The sequence below is a fragment of the Corythoichthys intestinalis genome, chromosome 16, assembly GCF_030265065.1.
Source record: "Corythoichthys intestinalis isolate RoL2023-P3 chromosome 16, ASM3026506v1, whole genome shotgun sequence".
NCBI classification, from domain to species: Eukaryota; Metazoa; Chordata; class Actinopteri; order Syngnathiformes; family Syngnathidae; genus Corythoichthys; species Corythoichthys intestinalis.
The window spans coordinates 25,770,794-25,792,220 of record NC_080410.1 but is presented as its reverse complement, the minus strand read 5'-3'; the positions used below and the strand labels follow the sequence as shown (position 1 = coordinate 25,792,220).

General features: G+C 39.2%; 2 protein-coding genes across 3 annotated transcripts in view; one reads left to right on the top strand and one right to left on the bottom strand.

The window, feature by feature from the left end:
• Positions 1 to 21,427, top strand: part of tbcd (tubulin folding cofactor D) — a 60,383-nt gene that overhangs the window by 15,250 nt on the left and 23,706 nt on the right. For both annotated transcript variants that reach the window (XM_057861101.1, XM_057861100.1), the window contains 19 exons: positions 311 to 356; positions 1,417 to 1,549; positions 1,631 to 1,758; positions 2,642 to 2,702; positions 2,771 to 2,845; positions 2,926 to 3,017; positions 12,426 to 12,582; positions 15,566 to 15,623; positions 15,701 to 15,730; positions 15,902 to 15,987; positions 16,061 to 16,141; positions 19,005 to 19,078; positions 19,220 to 19,337; positions 19,447 to 19,507; positions 19,577 to 19,599; positions 19,675 to 19,706; positions 19,784 to 19,846; positions 19,910 to 19,986; positions 20,101 to 20,182. In XM_057861101.1, coding sequence (XP_057717084.1) covers positions 311 to 356; positions 1,417 to 1,549; positions 1,631 to 1,758; positions 2,642 to 2,702; positions 2,771 to 2,845; positions 2,926 to 3,017; positions 12,426 to 12,582; positions 15,566 to 15,623; positions 15,701 to 15,730; positions 15,902 to 15,987; positions 16,061 to 16,141; positions 19,005 to 19,078; positions 19,220 to 19,337; positions 19,447 to 19,507; positions 19,577 to 19,599; positions 19,675 to 19,706; positions 19,784 to 19,846; positions 19,910 to 19,986; positions 20,101 to 20,182 — 1,477 coding nt within the window. The remainder of the gene's footprint in view (positions 1 to 310; positions 357 to 1,416; positions 1,550 to 1,630; positions 1,759 to 2,641; positions 2,703 to 2,770; positions 2,846 to 2,925; positions 3,018 to 12,425; positions 12,583 to 15,565; positions 15,624 to 15,700; positions 15,731 to 15,901; positions 15,988 to 16,060; positions 16,142 to 19,004; positions 19,079 to 19,219; positions 19,338 to 19,446; positions 19,508 to 19,576; positions 19,600 to 19,674; positions 19,707 to 19,783; positions 19,847 to 19,909; positions 19,987 to 20,100; positions 20,183 to 21,427) is intronic.
• znf750 (zinc finger protein 750) lies at positions 3,065 to 10,528 on the bottom strand. Its single transcript, XM_057861111.1, has 3 exons — positions 10,091 to 10,528; positions 5,278 to 6,333; positions 3,065 to 3,809 (listed from the first exon to the last, which is right to left on the bottom strand). The coding sequence occupies exons 2-3, from the start codon at positions 6,318 to 6,320 to the stop codon at positions 3,341 to 3,343; spliced, it is 1,512 nt and encodes a 503-aa protein (XP_057717094.1). The 5' UTR covers positions 6,321 to 6,333; positions 10,091 to 10,528; the 3' UTR covers positions 3,065 to 3,340.

Below are 21,427 nucleotides of genomic sequence, written 5' to 3'. Positions count from 1 at the left end.
AGCTGGCATTGAAAGAGTTCAAAAGTAAATATACCGTAGTTTCCCTTCAAGCCATTCAACCCAGCAACGGGCCTACAATTATTGCCACGCTCCAAGCAAGTCAATGCATTTAATTGCACAGGAAGATACGGTAAACTTGAATAACGTGTTCCTTGAACTGTGAAGTGGCGCTGTAGGCATTGAACCAATTATTTTGTATACCTTGACGTTAAACTGATATACATTATAAATAATCACATGACTTGAAATTTATTTTTTCTTGAGGAATTGATAAAGTTTTATCACAGGCTTCTTATTTTTGTCCCAACAGGCGATGCTTTTTCAACACGGAAAGCGGGAAGACCTCTTACAGCACAGTAAGGTTTTGGACAATTGATGGTTGAATAGGTGTGGGATTAGCTCATATGCTGCCATTGACTTTGACAGACATCCAATCCATTTGAACTGGGAGGGCCTGGCAAAAAATGTCTGCAGCCAGCTTTCCCAAGTTCAAATAGATTGGTCTTTGGCCATCAATAGCAGTGAAAGAGATCAGTTATGATGCAACGGATCACGACGCCCCTTTTGTTAACATAAGTAGTTTGTTGTTCCTCGCCGGATATGGCGCTCCACTGAGTGGCATTCTAGTTTGAGTGAATCGGCTTTGTTCCGCTCATTTGCCTTTGCCTGTGGTAACAAAGATTTGTGAATACTGTACAAATAATTCAGTTAAGAGGGGATATTTCTTTGCAGATGAGTTCAGTGTCTCCAAATCAGGGGCTGGGAAGCTTTATCAATAGACTTGCTTTATCCTGTTTTTATAGAGTTCCCAATGAGATGTATTTAGTTAAGGAAAAAATATGAAGTGACAAAAATGAAGCATTGTTATTCATGAGAATTTTCAGGCATCATAGTGCTATATGTTATCTTTGTGAAAAAGTTCTGAGTTGAAATCTCAGAGCAGTGTTTAGGCTGTTTTGATGAAAAGCTCAACATTAGGGCTTCCACAATTATCAAATGAACTATTTTCATAGTCGATTAATCGTTTAAGGACATTATTGACCTAAAAATTGTCCAATTCCTTGTTTTTTTTATTATTATTATTATTTTTTTTTTTAAAGCATAAAACGAAAAGGGAAAATGTTATATTTTATTTTATTGACTTTCTTAAAAGATTGAAATATTCTTTTAATGAAAAAAGATATTCTGTCAATTCTCTTTTTGTTTGCAATTGAATCTAAAATGTAAAGCCTATAGTGATACAGAAGTAAATAACGTGATGTGCCGATTTGTCCAAAAATAATACTTAATGAATTTATGGACAATCAAAAGTTTAATTTGTGGCAGCATTATTGAACACACCTTATTCAAATGGAGCTCCAACTGATGAAAGATGTTACATTTCTAAAGAACAGTTTCATCTTTTTCGCCTATAAGCGTCTCGAGTTTTACGATGCCTGGAGGAAAAACATCTCTCGGAGAGCAGCGAAGCCACACTGAGGAAGCTCAATGTCAAACTGATTCAACGACTTGGCCTCACCTACCTTAAGCCTCGGTTGGCCCCTTGGAGGTAAAAAAAAAAACAAAAACAAAAAAACTGTAAATTTGCTTTAAATCTAAGTCCATGATGGATCATATGGCCAAATTCCAGGTACCAGAGAGGTAGCCGGTCCATAGCGTCAACTCTTTTGTCAAACCAGGCCTCAGATGCGCTTAAAGGGTCGACAGAAGAAGTGGAGGAAGATTATGATATTCCGGAGGAGTTAGAGACTGTTATTGGTAAGACTATGACAAAGGACGGATATATTCAAAATCTCAGTTTTCAACTACCTAAACACATACTCAGCGAAATCTATGTATACATAAGTTATCTGTTAAACTCATTGGCTGCCATTGACGGCACTCCAATCCCCAATCCATTTTGACTGTGATGGCCGGCAGCCAGTGAAGTTCCGTATTGGCCTGAATATAAGACGGCCCTGATTATAAGACGACCCACTCTTTTTCAAGCCTCAAGTTTGAAAAAAAAAAAAAAAGACTTTTTGAACACCAAATTAAATTTTAAACAGAAAATAATTACAGTACATCTGAAACAAATGATTATAACAATATATTTGAGAGAAAAAGCATGTTATTTTGCCTCATTCAAATCTTAATATCTGAACATTTAAATATGTAAACTAAAGTGCAATCACATTCGTAAATGAATGGTTTTTGGTATTTGAAATGTAAATAAACCAATCTATTGTGATAAAACAACAAAATTGCAATAACTGCATTAACTATCGCAGTGAAGTCTAACTGTAACCGCAGTCTTGAAACAAGTCTGAATAAGGAAAAACATTTCAATAAAATAATGCAAACTGGTTAAACTTGAGAGTAGCTGAGATCTGTCATGACAGAACATCGCTTCAATGATATCTGGCGCCATCTAGCGTCTTGAATGGGTATAACGTCTAGACCGCGAATATAAAACAACCCCCATTTTTTCAGTGTTATTTCAATGCAAAAAACACCGTCTTATATTCGGGCCAATACAGTATATAAAGTGGTGTTTATAAGTCAGTCTATGATAACCATCCATATTTCATGTAATAAGTCCCACATTTCATTACTGATGATGTATATACAGTAACCCAATTTTTTGTTGACGTGCACTCAGAACTTCTACTGGTGGGCCTTAAGGATAAGGAAACAGTAGTGCGTTGGTCTGCAGCAAAGGGGTAAGATTATTGCAAAATAGTCAATTATTTTTGTTGCAAATTGATTTTTCTTCTTTAAACTATTTTAGTGTTGGGAGAGTGACTGGTAGGCTTCCCAAGGAGTTGGCAGACGAGGTGGTGGCGTCAGTTCTGGATAGCTTCAGGTTATTTGCCTAACAGAGACTTACAGTATTACCTTTGTTTATAAAAACACCTTAACCCACTTTTTGTGTTCCTATCAAAGCTTCCAGAGGACAGACACTTGGCACGGAGGGTGTTTGGCCCTCGCAGAACTCGGTAGGAGAGGCCTGCTGCTGCCTTCGAGATTACCAGACGGTAAGTCATCATTAAGTTCTCCCATGTGTATCATTTTCAAACTTCATTCTTGTTTTTTATTTGAGTTCTTCAAAAAGTGGCAAGATTGTCAATTAAAAAAAAAAAAAACACGCTCCCAAAACATTCAGTGTCACCTTAACTAATCACATTTCCCCACTAAAGTATTTACAGTCTTTCAGTGCTTCAGTAATGTGGATGTTCAATAGGCGGATCTTATTTTGCAGCAAATAGTACAGTACGTTTCTCTTCTTAATGCAAAAAATTAGTGATCTATACTTATAACTGAGAAGAGGGCGGAGTCTATTTCAAACAATTGTATGTTTTTAGCAGTAACGAGGTTTCCTCCTCATAACACGCACAGCCATTTTCCTTTTCTTTGGTTTGTGCGTGTTGTTCCCAGCAACGCGTTTCATACCCGTTACGTTAGCCCCCCCCTGAAGTCCGATGTTTTTCCTTGAGTCTGACTCCGAAATTAGTTTTTCATTTTCTGCTGGTTTGCCCGCCACAAAGTCTTGCAAAGAAGCGGCCGAGCTGGCAATAGCGAGTTGACAGAGCGCCAACGCCGCCGTTTTCCTCTGGTCGCAAGCTTCTTCATCTGTTTGATCGGCATCTTCCAAAGCGCAGGGAGAGCGGATGCTGAGATTTAGCGGCGCCTCGTTTTCGGAGATGTCCTGGTTCCTCACTGAGAGGTTTAGCGGTGCTGATGCGCTTCTGTTGTCTCCTTTTTCCTGTTCTGAGGTGGCTTCTGGACACGAATCGGATACGCCGGAATAACTGCTGCTCTCAGTCGATCTGTTCAAGAGACCATTGTTTTAACTAGGGATGCACTGATCACAATCTTATGGACAATCATAAATCTTTTGAAAACCCTGAACATCTTGATTTTTGCTTTACATTAAGAATATTATATAGTTGGGGAAATAGTTAATTTTCTGGAGAAGACCAGAAAATTCACATTCAGATTCAGATTTCACATCATAATTCCATCTGGCAGTCGCACACAGTTACTTTAGTATGCGGAACGTCAATACGAACAATATACCGTATTTTTCGGACTATAAGTCGCAGTTTTTTTTCATACTTTGGCTGGGTGTACGACTCATACTCTGGAGCGACTTATGTGTGAAATTATTAACACATTATTATATCATTCCACATGTTATTTTGGTGTTTTGGAGTGACATGGATGGTTTGGTAAACTTGTTAGCATGTTCTTTATGCTATAGTTATCCGAATAACTCTTAATAGCTATGTTACGTTAACATACCGACCATGTTCGCATTTCGTTGTTCATGCATTATGTAACATTATCATACTGTACACTTATTACCTGGTCTTTCCTTTGGAAAGATCAGGTATTTGTTATTCTATTTTTTTTTTTTGAATGGGAATCCTTCGGCGCGCCGCGCAGCCCGAACCGCTTGACCGATCGGCACCGTTCAAGTATCGACATGTACGGAATTTTCGCGCGACGCAGGCTTTTTTTCACACGGCCCCGAAAATTTTTCCGTTCGCCCGTAAACGGCAATTTTCCGGAAAAAAAAAGCAATTTTCAAAATGTATGTAGTCCTACAATTTTTCACCAAATCACACAATTTGGGCATCAAAAATTCCAGGACGGTGAGGGGCATAAAAGTTATCAACACAATTTGGAAAAATTATACTGTTCCCCGGAAATTTGCCAAAAACTTGGCCATTCATTTTTAATGGGGAAAAAAAGAAAAGTTTCAAAATGTTACTAGTTCAGCATGTTGTTCTCTTGTTATTGTATTTTTATTTTAAATTGCCTTTCAAGATGACATATTTGTTCTATGTGTTGGATTTTATCAGTAAATTTCCCCCAAAAATTCGACTTGTACTCCGGTGCTACTTATGTTTTTTTTTCCCTCTTCGTTGGGAATTTTATGGCTGGTGCGACTTATACTCAGGTGCGACTTATAGTCCGCAAAATACGGTAATTGTAAACATACCAAACAAGTGCACTTATATGCTGATAAAATTACCATACATTCCTTGACCAAATACTAGTGGGCTAACGTAGCTAACTGACTCTACATGCAATCGGTGGGCAAGATCCTGAACCCTCAAAATGTATTAAATCTTGATCGATTGGTTAATCGATCGCTTCGTCTTTAGTGTTAAGTTTAGCATTAATCATTGACTGCCATTGATGGCACTAGAGGTCCAATCCATTTGAACTGGGTCTCCCAGTCTATTCCCATCAATAGTAGTGAGTTAGTTTAAGATTTTCATTTCTTACCCTGTGCCCACAAGCAGAGTTCCTAGCTGCAGCAAGCTTTCAGCTGTATCCTTTCGCCTGGCGTCAGTCTGCATATTTTTCTCCTCCTCGCTGTACCTGTGACTGGGTATGTCGGGCGAGCCCAGAGCTGAACAGCCCTCTTTCGGGCTCAGCCTGGTGTCCTTTTCTTTACTTTGCCTGAGTTGTTCTTGTTCGGCAAAACGATTGTGTCCAGATTGCATGTAGAAGTCGTAATCTTTCGAAGCTCGTGGTTGTGCGTACCAGTCAAAGGGGAGATATCTTAACAGTTCGTGGGGTCCGTACAGGCTATAAGGAAATGGCTGCCCTGAGTGAAGAGGGTGACAGTATTGGTACGGGTAAGAGGCGAAGAGTGAAGCAGGAGGCGGAACGATGGCTTGCGGCATTACTGGTCTTTGGGAATCTGGAAAGTCAAGTCGGAGAGAAGAATTGGTCTCGTTGGCGGTCTGTCTCGCAGGTTGGTAATATGAGGAATAGAAAGGCCGCATATAAGGAGTGTATTCCATATGGAATGGTTTGAAGGTCCAAGGGAATGGTTGGCGCTCTAATGTAGGAATAGGAGTTTGTGGACCGTCCGAGAGGGGCGAAGGCGAATTTAAGGGCTCAACTACGTTACGAATGGGTTTGACAGTGGAAAAGGCGGACGGGCGAGGCAGGGAATCAACATTTTTTGGCAAACTCGGGCTGTCGTTCTCCACCGCTCCATCGCTCTCAATGTCAACGTCTTCTGACGAATCACTCGTCTCAACCTCCTGTTGAATGGAAGCTTCCGGCGATGTCGCGCCATCGGTAGATTTCACCGGGATGGGCTTCGTGGCAACCTTGTGCTGGCGAGCCGTGTGACTGTTTTTCTGTGACATCAGGGAGATGGAGTTTTTGCACAAGTTGTATTTCATGTGGTTAAAGAGATGAGACTTTTCATTGCAGGTGAAGGGACACTGGAAACATTGGTACTTGAATGGTTTCCCTGGTGGACGAGGAATGTAATGAGGTCTTTTGGGTTTGCGTTCTTGAGGAGTAGCCATGACGATACAATCCCTAAATGTTCAAAGGGAGAAAAAAAATACATTAAAACTGAGTGTTGAGGATTTTTTATGTGCTCTACTAATTGGCTGCTATTGACTACAGATAGATGAATTATCGGCCGGGCCGATTATTGGTGCCAATATTCGGAAATTTGACGGGTATCTGTCTTTTTTTTCCGATCTGACTGGCTGATATGAAAAAAATCCATTTAAAACTATTCCAGCTCAGATGCGGCCGCGCGTCTCTATCCTGCCTGCTGTCTCTTGCACTATTATTCACCCCGACCTCTGATTGGTTAAATGGTAATTGTAAATGGAGTTACACTTGCATGGCGCCTTTCCACCTTTTTAGGGCCCTCAAAGCGCTTCACATTATATCCTCATATACCTACTGGTGATGCAACACCAGGAGCAACGTGGGGTTTAGTATCTTGCTCAAGGATACAAGGTCATCAGTAGGAGTGAGAACCTCTTGGTACCTCATGATACGATACGATTTGCGATACAAAGCTCACGATAACAATGATCTGACGATGTAGCGATACAACGATTATCGATACATTGGTCAGGAAATCATTCTAGGATATTCTACAAAAAACTAATAAACAGAAAAACAAGCTTCTACTGTGAATTGGAATGAGTTTATCACTAGTAGACGTTGAATCCGTTTGAAGTGGGAGGGATGGCAGCGAATGAATGAATGTACATTCGTTCATTCGCTGCCACCCTCCCACTTCAAATGGATTGGACGTCTATGGCCGTCAGTGGCAGCCAATGACAGGCGATGTTTTGGGCCATTTAAGGTCATTTACCTGTTGATTTTCAGTTACTTCCTGTTGATTTTGGGGTCTTTTATGGGTCACTTGCTGTTTATTTTGCGTTACAGAACAGGAAGTGACCTGGGTATCACCCAAATGAATAGGCAGTGACTCAAACTCAACAGGAAATGACCGGTAAATGCCCTAAAATGAACAGCATGGGACCTGTAAATGCCCCGAAAATCGGACCGAATGACTGTAAATGTGCTGGTTTTGAATGAACGAACGAAGGTGTTTTATTTGACACCTTTGACAGGAGCATATCCATAACCTTTTGGGATACAAAGTATCACGATATATCACCATTTCGATATTTTGTCACACCCCTAGTCATCAGGGTGGAGAATTGAACATACAACCCCTGGATGGGGAACGACTACTCTACCACTGAACCACGCCACCTCCTCTTATTAGCTATTATTTTCTATTTGTGTGATTCAGTGAACATACTTTAGGCATTTCAATGAAATTCAGTGTTTGCAGTATTCATTTTTTTCACCAATTCTTTTTACATTTTTACTGCAAATACATATCAGCTCCAAAAATCGGTCCCCTGTAACGACTAATAATCGGTATCGGTCTTGAAAAACCCATATCGGTCGATCTCTACTATTGCCGCCCATAGATGTCATTGATGCCAGTAATCTCAGGCCAAACGGATTGGATGCCAGTTAATGGCAGTGAATGAGTTAGTATTTCGGTCTTTCTTTGTAAAATGTAAGGTCTTGTCCATCAGGCAAAAAATATATATGTATCACAACTTTTTTTAAAATCAATATTCGATCTCAATTACCATCTTTTTTAGAATTTTTATTTTGCATTTCAACTGATCATTTGAAAGATTCTGTACTGAAAATGTAAACTAGAACATATTGGAACTTTATATATGGTGGAAAACACTCAGGTGACTTGAAGTTCCGCTCTGAGACCACCAATTTGGCCAACTTTCAAAATTGTCCGATATGCATGTGTGATACATCATTGGAAAGCTTAAAATCTCAGTTTTCTGGGGGAAGAAAATTTTTGAACCGGAAGGCATTTTTGAAAAAAAAAATAAAAATAAAAATAACCTCAAAACCCTATATGGAGGTGAGAGCACACGAGAGCAGAATTACAGGCGCCATGAATTTAGCGAGATATTATCGCATACTTACCTGGTTCCGATCCAAAAATTCCATGTAGCATGTATCACTGAGTGTCAAGACACAGCTGTGAATGGCCACAGCCGGATTCTTTTGGGATTTTACCGGGGAAACATGGTGATATAACAAGGGTCGCAATGCAGAAATCGCAGAGAATGAGGATTTTCTTTTTCATATACAGTATATACCCTTTTAAATGTTATTTTTCATCTAACATATCGGGGAAAATGCGACAGGAACAAAAAAAAAATACAATTAAGCGATAGTAATGAGGTAGATATCCATGACTTATTTGTAGACGCCAAATTTTTCATTGTGACGTAATTTGTTAAAAGTTTAAAATATGTGAGTGAATAATTTTTTTAGTCTTTTTTTTTTTTTTTTCCCCCCAAACTAAATACCAGACATCCATTAATGATTCTAAGCTAAAAATGACAGACATTTTGAATAATAGATATAATTACTTCCCTTCTTTTTATGGCTGGGTAGAAACAAAAGCGGTTGCGCGACGTCTGTAAACGGGGGTTTCCAGGGTAAAACGGACAAATTAAAAATAGTTTGGAGGCTTAGTGCGCCATGAATCTGCTATGACATATTGTTCTATCAAACACAAGTTCTTTTGGCTTAAAATACTGCAGTTTAAAGAGGGGTGCAAGAGCAGAAACTGCTTTTTCAGTCTTGTCTGTGTTTTCCGCCATAGACAAATGAATATCAAACCACACAATAGGTCAACTGATTGGCTTTTGACAGGCACATTTCCATCACCTTCCAACGTTGGACGATTTACGATTCAGTCACGACTCATTAGCTAGAAGTGTGAAGGCAGTCACTTCCAGAAAAGTAAGTTTCAAATAGCGAAGAAGGGTGGACTCAAACTTGCAGAAACTCCCATTGGAACATAAACTCTGAGTACAAAAGCCAATAAATAATGTTATTTTCTATTTGCCAAAAGGTTTCACCCTTGCCAAAAGGCATGAGGGAATATTTGTTTTTTACAAATTACGAGTGTTTGAGTAGTCACTCCAAAATCTCAAGCTGCCCAAAACCTTGCACCCTGAGGCTAATGTATTTTCTACAACTGTTCCCACAAACAGGATGGATACCAAACAGAGACACGGTTGAATATGCAAATATGCATGCCGCGCATTTGCACAGGCACTGTTTTTCTTGCAGTTTTGCTTGATTGGTGGTGTGTAAAACGCATCCGAACGCCTAGCCCTCGCAGCAGGTGCAGTTCAGGCTAAGCGCTTCTTGGAACAAATTTGGGGAGGGCATGCTGAAACTTGCTGAAAACTCATTGGTGCCTGTGTGGGAATCAGCAGACACCTGCTTCCCATGATTACTACACCTCCAAGATGCACCTGGCTCACATGAGCTCATGAGTCGTCACGGCTTACCAGGAAAACGCTTTATTACACTTACTGTCACGTAATTGTAAGGTTTTATACACCAGACTTTTCGGATGTCCCTCAAGTCACAGCTTTCGGGCCCGTGTGGAGGAACCTGCTTGTCGTGCGCTGTCGCAAGAAGTTGCCGCTCAAGTTTTGCCACTCCCTTCCTAGGAAGGCTAATTAGCACTATAATTTAATGTTTTAATTTAGCATGTTTGCTATTTCTGCTATACTTTGTCACTTAAATTCATCTTTTCCATTCCAATGAGTTCTGTGTTTCATCATTTTCATCAATTTCATGATAACATTTTAAGCATCATTGAAAAGATAATGACTGCCAGCATCATCAATTTCACGAATCACCATATTATACTTGAATTATAAAACACAAGTATTAGTAATGTTTAATTTGTGTTTACCTGCTCTGGAAGTGCCGACTCCGTCAGTCAAGGATGTCTCCTGCTTGGCCAACTTTCAGTGAGTGTGTGTGATCCAGCATGTGTTAACCTTATTCCTATTAGTTGTTTGGTGAGCTTCTCTTGGTGAGCTGTTGTCTCTATGCAGTGGGCGGGGCCTCAGTACAAACAGCAGCGCCCTAGGGCAACATCAATGTTCCTGATATTAGCCGAGCCTCGAGCGACAATTTCATGATTTGCTTTCGGCCAGCCCAGGCCCTTGTTTCAGGTCTTTTTTAAACTCAGTGGATGCCTTTGACGGCAATAGACATCCAATACATTTGGATTGGGAGGGCTTGCAGTGAATGATTTTTTTTTTGTGCCATTGACGGCAATAGACGTCCAATCAATTTGATGTCCAGATGGCTTGAACGTCTTATCGCCATCAATTGTACTACACAAATATTTAACTTAATATAGGTTCAAATACATGAACAGATGGTTAAAATTCTGCTTTCCTTTTTTAATTAAAATACAGTCCATGACAAAAGTCTTGTCGCTTATCCATTTTTTTTTTTTTTAGAAACAATTGCTAATAACCTGACTTTTAATTATTCTATTGTTTTCAGAAATGGATCATATAAAAGCTAAGACCCTCCCAAATTATGTTGAATGTACAAAAATATATTTTGTTTCACTGAAAAAAAGAAAAGGTCAAATTTTGGCTAGACAAAAGTTTTGTCGCCTACAGAAAGTAGTGTGAAAATTGAACAGAAAATGTACTTCAAATACAAAAATCTGTTGCATAACATAAGTGAATTAAGTTGTGGTGCTGTGAGATCCAAATTTAATATTTTGTACGACTTCCATGGGCTTGAAGAAATGCATCCATGCGGTTCGGTAAGGATTCATACAATTTATTGATGAAGTCATCAGGAACATCAAAGAAAGTCATCTTGCATGCCTCCCAGAGTGCATCAACATTCTTGGGTTTCTTCTTCCATGCTTCTTCTTTTATGCTGCCCCAGACATGCTCAATGATGTTTATGTCTGGTGACTGGGCTGGCCAGTCCTGGAGGATCTTGATTGAAGTATGCGATGGAGCACCATCCTGCTGCAGAATTTGTCCCTTTTTATGGTTAGGAATGTAAAAGGCAGCTAAGATTTGTTGATATTTCAGACTATTTATGTTGCCTTCCACCCTGCAGATCCCTCGCACACCCCCATACTGGATGTAACCCCAGACCATGATTTTGCCACCAGCAAACTTCACTGTTTTGTGGCAAAAGGTGGATTTTTCGGATGAATCTTCCATTGAATTACACCACAGTCGCCGCAAATATTGCAGGAGACCTACTGGAGCCTGCATGGATCTGAGATTCACTCAAAAAACACTCACAAAAAAGAAAATCTCATAAAAACATGGCAATTCTCAATTTAGAAAGAATTATTTTGTATTGTATTTTTATATATATATATTATATGGCCAGATAAAGTAAAAAAAAAAAAAAAAAGTTAATTATAAACAAAATTAAAATGAATCAAAACAAAAATACACTGTTTATTGCTCCCCATAACACTAAGGTTTTTTTTTTTTTCCATTTATTTATTTATTTATTTATTTGTGTTGTTTAATGGTGTTCTGGGGTTCCTGTCTATCCGTCCTGGGAGTGGATCTCTCCTGACTGTGGTACTCCCCAAGGTTTCTCATTTTTCTCCCAATTGACTCTGGAGTTTTTTGGAGTTTTTCCTTGCCGGCATGGAGGGTCTTAAGGATAGGGGATACCCAGGACTTGAACTGTATCTATTCATCTTTGTTGCTTCATTTCTAATTGTGTATCATATTGCCTCTGTAAAGCCCTTTGAGACCTCTGTTGTGATTGAGGGCTATACAAATTGAATTGAATTGAATTGAAATTTAATCCATTGCCTGCCATTGATAACGTACTATGTCCAATGCATTTATACTCTGAGGACTGGCTGTGAATGCTCATCCTTCAGTGTGATTATTTGCTGCCTAGCTCTCCCAGTCAAAATGGAATGGACATCTAGCGCTGTCAATGTTGGCCTATAAGTTAGAGGAGTACACTATGAGGGGTTAATTTTTAATTTTTTTCGCATCACACTATCCTTGTTGCCTTCACTGGTAACCTTTTAGTGGTGATGTTTCATTCAAAAAAGTGTATTTTATTTAGTTTTTTATTATTTTTTTTAAAAAGAAAAATCACACTTTTCTAATTGCCATCACTGGTACTGTTTTATGGTGGAGTCACATAAAAAGCTAAACATTTGTGGTGTTGACTTCACGCACAGGCAGTTTTTGAAACAATCTGATGTTCGCCTGCTTTCTGTTCTGCAGTGGTGCCACTAATCATCAAGGCTTTAACCTATGAAGAAAAGAGGGGCGCTTGTAGCATCGGCTCCAATGTCCGGGACGCGGCCTGCTACGTGTGCTGGGCCTTCGCCAGAGCGTACGATCCCAAGGAGCTCAAGCCTTTTGTCCAGCAAATTGCCAGGTAAAATCAAGCCATCTCACAAAAACTAAACGCTAACCGATTCAAGAATCGTTAACGATCACTACCAACCCTCCCAAATCAAGCAGACTGGATGTCTTTCGCCATCAGTGCTGGCGAACAAGTTGATTTTTTATCACGTTTGTAGGCTTAATAAAATTTTAGTGTGACAGTTTGCACGTAATTGTCACAAAACTGAGATAAGGCCACAACGTTGACTGACTCTTTCCCAAGAGCGATTGGACGTGTTGCAACCTGAGGCCCGTGACTCGGCAGTGTCGGTTTGATCCCCTTGCGCGGCAGCATCTGCGACACCCTCCACTCCCTTTGCCCTCGTCGACAGGATTGCCAGGTTTCGCCTGTTCACTGAAGGTTTCGGTCACTGTTTTGGCAGCCGTGCTTTGACAAGCTGGTTCCTGTTCAATTCCATGACACGGAGAGGAAAACTGACACATTTTTTGTATTTTTTTGTGTGTGTGGGAACGATGTATAGTCTGTCTGTCTTGAGGATTCTACCTTATGCACACTGACTTATCTGGAGTGCTATCAGGATTGTTTTTGTTTTTTCCCCCATCCCTCAGGGCTTGGGCAGTTGCAAAAGGGCAAACTGTCCAACTCCAGGCATGCTTGCTGTGAGTGTAAAGCAAACAAGGCATGTAGTAGTTAATCTTAACACTCTCCACCCAAAGACACACACAGTAGTATTTGAATGTATGAATGTATTTTTTTTCCCCTAAGGAAAGGGGTGTGGTATTGTAACACTCGTACTTATCATAGGTAGTGGGAAAAGTTTATTTCTACTTGTAGTTCAAAGCTTAAAACACACATCCATCCTATTTCTCCCTTGCTGTGACTTCATTAGTGATTTGTTTGCCTAGATACTAAACTTATAGAAATTGGGTCATCAAAGTGCAAAATTATTAGAACACTCTCAAAAAACTAGTGGAGGACTTTAAAGGCCAAAATATACCGGACACTGTTGCAGTGTGTGTCTGGCACAGCTCCGTGTTGACTGTGTGCGCCGCATTAGGAAAAAAGATACCGGCTGCGTACAGCTGCAGTCCGGCAACTCTGTCCTATCGTGAGCTCTCGTATGATCGTGAGCGATACTGTGGCATTAAAAACGACAACAAACATACAGAGTCTGTGCTCAACACAGAAGCAGTGAGAGAGCAGTGGACTTGATTTGACGGAACATTTTTTCCTGATTTTTTTTTTTTTTCTTTTTAACACAAGTTTGTGACATTATTTAATTACTGTTTTAAATTACATAACTTGCATAATAAAACACCGTCCATCCTCATAACTTCTGCTATGGCGTTCCATGTGTAGTATTCTGATTGAATTAGTGTTGCAACGATTACTCGATTAATTCGAGTATTCGATTAGAAAAAAATATTCAAATTAAATTTTATTGCTTCGAGTATTCTTTTAATTAAAGTGGCGTTGTAATGATTTTTTGTGAAAGTGTTTGCAAGACGGATACATTGCCCTCTGGTCAGCCTCTTTTCACATGGCTGAATCCAACTACTCCCTGTTAAGACCAACGTAAGCCAATTTTTTTGTTTGAGCTAATGTTTTTTAATGCATTCATAATTTAGTTTATAGGTATATTTAAAAGTTTTTTGTGGGAATATATGTCTTAACCATTTTTTAAGAGCACTGTAAGAAAACTTTAGCATTTTATAGCATTTAAGCTAGCAGCTATGTAAGTTAGCCAATTGTTTTTTTGTTGTACATAGATCCTCTTTTTAAATTTTTTTTTCATACCATTTGAGGCCCAGCTCAGGTATTTTAATTTTTCATGTTCCTTATCCGATTACTCGATTATTCGAACTAACTAGCCCATCGATTAATAGTCTACTAAAATATTCGATAGCTGCAGCCTTAGATTGAATGTTTTCCGAGCCACCCTGAAATGCACGCAATTTCAAGGTTCTGTTCATGGGACACGGGAGTGAGAGGGAGAGACACAGCCTGCTGAGAGCCACTGTTTGTGGTAAGTTTTTTTTTTATCGCCGCGCGTTAATAAAAAACAAAGTTGTCAGAACGTCGTTTGTTTGATATCTTTGCCAGAAAAACACAAAATAAGATACTATGCAGCTTCCTCTTTAATGTTGTCCTTATAAAAATGATCTGCTTCATCATAAATCACTTTGTGACTTTCCACCTCCATGATAAGCGTTCTTCGTCCATGTTCGCTGGTTTTTAAACCGTGAATAAGCACTTGAGTTGTTGACTCCAGGCCTGGCGCCGCCCATTTTGATGGATGCATCTCACGCAAAAATAGAAAATAGCCCAAACCATCCGGCGGGCTCCAGCACTCCAGAGATGGTCTGCAGTCATTCCGGAAAACTGACACGGCCGGTATACTTTGAACAATAAGATGGATCGGAAACTGATTGGCTCCGGCGCTATATCTTGCCGGACCCGGACCGCAACCGCATCCGGTATACTTTGAGCTTAAGAGAGCAGACCCCCATCCAAGCAGCCAAATTCCAAGCATCACCATATTTGGTAGTGTGGGCTTTCCCTTTAAGTATAACAGACATTATAGAAAAATTACTTTTCTGACCTCTGTGACCTTTCACCTTAGACATTAGTATCCAAAGATTTTGATCACCTCTTGTTTCATATTACAAACCTATCCTACAAGTTGGATAATACTGTAATTCCTTAATCTCTTCCTGAGTTATCTTGAACAAAAAAATATGGAATTAGATATATATAACCTTCACTTTCTGTAGGTTCGACCTACTGACGGAGGTTACAATCACTTAAGACTCAGTCGAAGACCATTGGCAATACCCTTTTCTCCAATAAGTGAAATGTCCAAAAGTGTGCTTGCTTTTGTTCTTTCAATTTATTCCACTGCCACTGGCGGCAATCAACGTCCAGTCAATTTGAACTGGGAAGGCTGGCGGTGATCACTTCACTTGTCAATGCCAGCCAATGAGTTAATACTTCCTATGAACTAATATTGCAGCGCTTTGCTGGTGACAAGCGTGTTCGATCGAGACGTTAGCTGCCGCAAAGCCGCCTCTGTAAGTCTCTCCCGACATCCAACATTATTTAAGCAACATTTTTATTGACAGATTTCTAATTTTTGATTTTGTCTCAGGCTGCTTTCCAGGAGAATGTTGGCAGGCAGGTCTGTAATCACGCCATTGACTCCTACCAAATATCATAGTGTCACAGTAATTTACCACCAAGACAATACGCCAATTTGTAGTGCTACTGAAGTCTTCCTGTATAGCTTTTTAATATTTGGGTATCGCCATAGTGTTTGAAAAATGCAAACGCCTTGTTTATTTGTCCACAGGGGACGTTTCCACATGGCATTGACATTGCAACAGCAGCAGATTATTGTGCTGTGGCCAATCTCAACCATTGTTATCTGAGAACTAGGTAAGCAAATTCGAAATGTCTTTTATTTATTTATTTTTAATTTATTGTTGCTTTTGTGCATTTTTTCCCCTAGTGTTTACATTGCTAGCTTCCCCGAGTACACAATGGCCATGATTGATCACTTGGTAGCCATGAAGGTCAACCACTGGGATGGGTAAGTCCATTTATTTTGGAATATTCAACCCCAAACCCCCAGAATTTTTTTTTCTTCTCCATTTTTATAAATCGTATTTATTTATCAAATAGTAATACGAATGTGTAAAATTTAATTACATTTTGATTCAAAACATTGCTTCAAATCGGATAACTTGAAATTAAATTAGATATTATTTTTAGGTCGCGCTCGCTACCTTAGTTCAATCTCACTCCTATTATTTGGAAATTTAATTTGTATATAATTTGTAGTCCAAAAAGACGATCTTTTTTTTTTTTTTTTTTTTTTTTAGATATCACCATTTTTTTTTTTCAATGAACCCATTCCATTTTTAATTTTAAAAACGTATTATGAATTTTTTTTTCCTCCTAATTTCTTGCAATTAAAGCGGAAGTTCAGAATTCTTGACATTGGGCTTAATCTTTGAGGTAGGTAGCAGAGGTTTAATTAGTTGGTGGAGTTGATTTCAACAAATTCCGTGCAGTTTCTTAGTTATTTATTAATTTCAGGGCTCCAGAGTGGCTAAGCTAGCACGAGTCAATGGTCCCATCCTAGCATGCCAATAAAAAAACGATATCATCAGATCTAACATAGTCAATTCAAGTTCAAATTCAAAATGCAGATCGTTGTTCAAAATACAGTACCCATGCGGCCAAAACAATGTCGCACCAAACTGCCGTAATTCACTTATTTTTACGGAACTATTTTTCAGATGGGTAATGCGACCACAATAGATAGGAGTGGTTCAGACACTCGTGCTCATGCTGCATTCGAGGAAGCTGGGAAGTCAGACTTATCCCACTCAGATGGTACCAGTTGCGACCTCAAAGCGTTGCAAGCGTTTTTTATTTTGGCTATCAAAAGACAAGTTGACCTCCAGCCTTCTCATTAGCGATTATAGTTGAGGAAAAATGACAGCTAAGGTAAATAGACCGCGCTGTAAACTGTTTATTTAGTTTTACTACTGAAGGTCTGCTTTTCTATGGGCAGCCTATTTTATCAAGTGATGTCTGATTGATGCAACTCGTGAAGACGGGGTACTTTTTTTCTGGCCTTGCGACAAGGGGCTCCCAGTTTGAGTGGCGTTCTAATGACATTCTTTCTGGTCGGAGCTTGGAAAACTCCTACTTCCGATCTTCCTCGAATGCAGGATCAGTCTACGGAGTCTTGACTAAAGAACGGCAACAGAGTGAAACGTGCATTGAGAGGCTGTGGAAACAGCAGAAATGGCCAAATTAGTGCTTCCACAAATTCCCAATGAAAAACGAGGAACAATACAAACTGTCAATACTTGCTGCTGGCTACAACATAAACACACCGGTGGAAAAAAATCACTCAGCTCTGCAGCCTGTTACCGACATAGCTGCTGAATTACAAATGTGGCTGTTCATACTACAATTATTGTCATGCAATGGTAGGTTTTTAATAACTTTATCCTGACAACAGAACCAACACTATTGATTGCATGGGTCATCAGTGATTTTCATGTGTGCATATTAGAGGTAGGAATCTTTGGTTACCTAACGATTCGATTACAATTCAGAGGCTACGATTTGATTAGTCAATTCCTTTATTGTCGTTGCAAACCGAGCAAACAACGAAATTGGAAAAGCTATGTGGTACCATAAAACACCCACAAGACACAGGACAGGAAAATAACACACAACTTAAACAATACATCGATTATTGATGATCCCCCCCCCCCCCCCCCCCAAGCTATTAGCTGCTTTTAATGTTTTGTACATTAGTTACAAAAATTGTACAAAAATCCTTTCAGGCTTAAATAAACTACTATTTCACTAGCAAGTTAACAGTTCAAAACAGTAAATAAAGTACTCAAGTCCCCATTCTGTATCGGCAGCTTGGGTTTGCTTAGAAGGTTCGCTACAACAGCCTTCCAGGGAAGTCTACTACTTCAAGATGGCGGCTGTTTGCTAACGCTGGCAAGTCTGTCATTTCACATCTAATTTTCTATACATGTACTGCTAACACCGCCGAGTCCGTCATTTCACATCTGGTTCTTTATACATGTGATATCTACCGTACCATATGTGGGCGTAGTTTGTAGCGGCTGTCGGCAGCAGTCAGGTATTTTTTTTTTTTTTTTTTTTATCTAGCGGCATGAGTTGAGCCAGAGCCGTGAGTTGAGCATTGTCTTTACACGGGTAATGACAAGCATGATGTTTACTCTTGGTTCGTTCCTCATTGCGTCCCGAAGACTGCGCTGACTGTGTTTTAGTTCCGGTTTACTTGATATATTTCAACAACCAGAATTTGGATGTTTGTGAATCGTTCTCGAATCTTCCACAGCTGAATTGCGAATAATCTAAGAATTGGAAATTTCGCACACCTCTTGTGCATGTGTTGTTTTTTTATTTGTATGCTAGGACTGGCCCATTGACTTGCGTTAGCTCAGCCACTCCGGAGCCGTGCAAAAAATAACTACCAAAAGCTAAGAAATATGTTGAAATTAACTCCACCGACTAATTAAACTCCAGCTAACTTAAACGTGAATTTTCTCTTTAACTTTAGTCTTGTATTATTGCATTTTTTTTATTGTATTGTGTTTATTATCTTAGCCTATTTTCCACATCACAACTATGTCCACAGAAAAATTTTAACCTTTTTTTTTTTTTAATATTAAAAAAGTTAATTAAAAAATTTTGTAATATTCAAATTTCCCATCCCCCCGCTAATATAATTAATTGTATTACTTATTCAGTTTTTTTTAATTCAACTCAAAGACTTGAGTTAAGGTTATATATTTCATCGTCATATTTTTATTTTATTTTTTTGCGTTTCCTTCCCAGAGAAGAAAACAAGAACATTTCTTTAAGTTCACGCTTTTCCAACATTTTTTCAGCGCGATTCGAGAACTCACCTGCAAAGCGCTCCACAGCCTAACACCGCTAGCACCTGACTACATGGCAACTTCGGGTAAACAATGTCACCTTACCCGTTTCTTTTAAGTGTCGCCGTGCCTTTAAGGGAGTCTTCATTCTTCTAGACACACATTTCTGACTGAAAACTGACAAATTATTTGTCATGCTAATGCTTTCTTATGTGTTTTTCCTGCAGTTTTGCCTCAGCTTTTGCACATGGCTGTGACTAAGGACCTTCAAGGTCGTCACGGCGCCATTTTGGCATGTGCAGAGGTGACGTATGCTCTCTACGAATTCGGCCTGCACAGTGGCAGGTAGATGTTTCAAAAAATATTTTCGTCTTTCAGTACCATTGACGACGACAATAGACAATGGCAGTGAATGAGTGAAAAGTTACTTTTTTCTTTTTAAATGTTCCAACAGAACTGTAGTGGACATGATTCCCTCTGAGTGTGTGGAGGCAATGAAGGAGATTCATCAGAAGGTAAAGTGTGCTGCACTTTGAATAAAAACGTGCATGTTTTCGCTGAATTCTGTTGATTTTGACTTTCAGCTACAAGACAAGCAACAGTATAGGTAGGCTTACGGAATAAAATAAAAATTGGGATAAATTAGACTTCCGACTAAGATTTATTGTTTGCTTTTTAACAGAGGTTATGTTGGAGAACTATTAAGGCCAGCCAGTGAGTAAATCTCTAAAAACAACTGTTGGAACTTCACCAATGCTTCAAGTTATCACCATTTGTCCTTTTTATTGCAGTGTGCAGGCTTATTGAAAAGCTCTCCTTGTCTAAAATGCCATATAAGGACGACCCAATCATCAGTAAGTCATTTTATTTACGAATCATATTATACTGGCGTTTTTGTGATGTTGTTTTGTGTTCAGCCGGCTGGCAGGGACTTATTGACGACACCATCAACACGCTCCATCTCCTCTCCAGAGGTGTGAGGGAAGGCATCATGGTGAGCTATTAGTGTTTACATGCTCCCGAAAGCCACAGCTTGACAATGATTTAATCATCTGACGTCCCCAACATCACTATTCATATTCATGGCAGTTTTTTTGTATACTTGCAGCAAGCTGTGATGCTTGCCTTGTCGGCCTTGTGTGAGGAGCACTACCAGACTCAACCCAACCAAGCTGACTCAAAAAAGCAGAGTAGGTTCTTTTTACTAGACTCATGACTGGAACCATTTTTAAGTAGAAAAGGTTTTAGATTTCAATTCAAAGTTTGATAGGTAACACTTTACAATAAGGGTCCCTTAATTAACGTTAGTTGATGCATTTTTAGCAGTGTTGACCACGTTACTTTAACAAAGTAATTAGTTATAGTTACTCACTAGGGTTGTTCCAATCATGTTTTTTTTGCTCCTGATCCGATCCAGATCGTTTTAGTTTGAGTATCTGCCGATCCCGATATTTCCCGATCTGATTGCTTTTTTTTTGCTCCCGATTCAATTCCAATCATTCCCGATAATTTTTCCCGATCATATACATTTTGGCAATGCATTAAGAAAAAAATGAATAAAACTCGGACGAATATATACATACAGTACATAAGTACTGTATTTGTTTATTATGACAATAAATCCTCAAGATGGCATTTACATTATTAACATTCCTTCTGTGAGAGGAATCCACGGATAGAAAGACTTGTAATTCTTAAAGGATAAATGTGACTTTGTATATTGTGACTAAATATTGCCATCTAGTGTCTTTGTTGAGCTTTCAGTAAATGATACTGTAGCCATTTAACTGTTCTGCCCAAATGCGTGATGGGAAGTGCAACTATGATTGTGCGTAGTGGTACCAATTGATATATCATCTCTGCGTTGGGAAATAACATAGGGTGTTAAGAAAAAGATCAACTACTACCTTTCTTCCCCACATTGCGTCCCACGATATTTATAATCAGTGGGAGAGGGATTGTAAAGCTTTAGCCACTTAAAAAAAGGTTCCAAAGGCTGCCAAAATTCACTCACTGATTTAACGCTGCCTTTTAGCTGTATACATAGGTAGAACGGCGCCATTATAGATTGAACGTGACAATGCGTGAGTGGGTCGTGCAGCGAATGCGTTAATTGCGTTAAATATTTTACCGTGATAAATTTAAAATAAATTAATTACCGCCGTTAACGCGATAAATTTGATAACCCTACCTGAAGCCTAAACTAAAGACTCTGGATGAGTGTAACATATTATGTCTGTAACATTAAACACAATTAGGAAATTATTTAATTTATATATATATATATATATATATATATATATATATATTAAAAAAAGGCATGTCCGATATTTTTTTGCCGATTCCGATACTTTGAAAATGACGTGATCGGACCCGATCGATTGGAATGCCGATCGATCGGGCCATCTCTATTACTCACTACTTCTTCCAAAAAG

Coding starts and splice junctions, on each gene's coding strand:
- znf750 (XM_057861111.1), bottom strand. CDS start 6,320: ATGGCTACTCCTCAAGAACGCAAACCCAAAAGACCTCATTACATTCCT. Junction 3,810..5,277: donor ACTCTGCTTGTGGGCACAGG/GTAAGAAATGAA, acceptor TCTCTTGAACAG/ATCGACTGAGAGCAGCAGTT.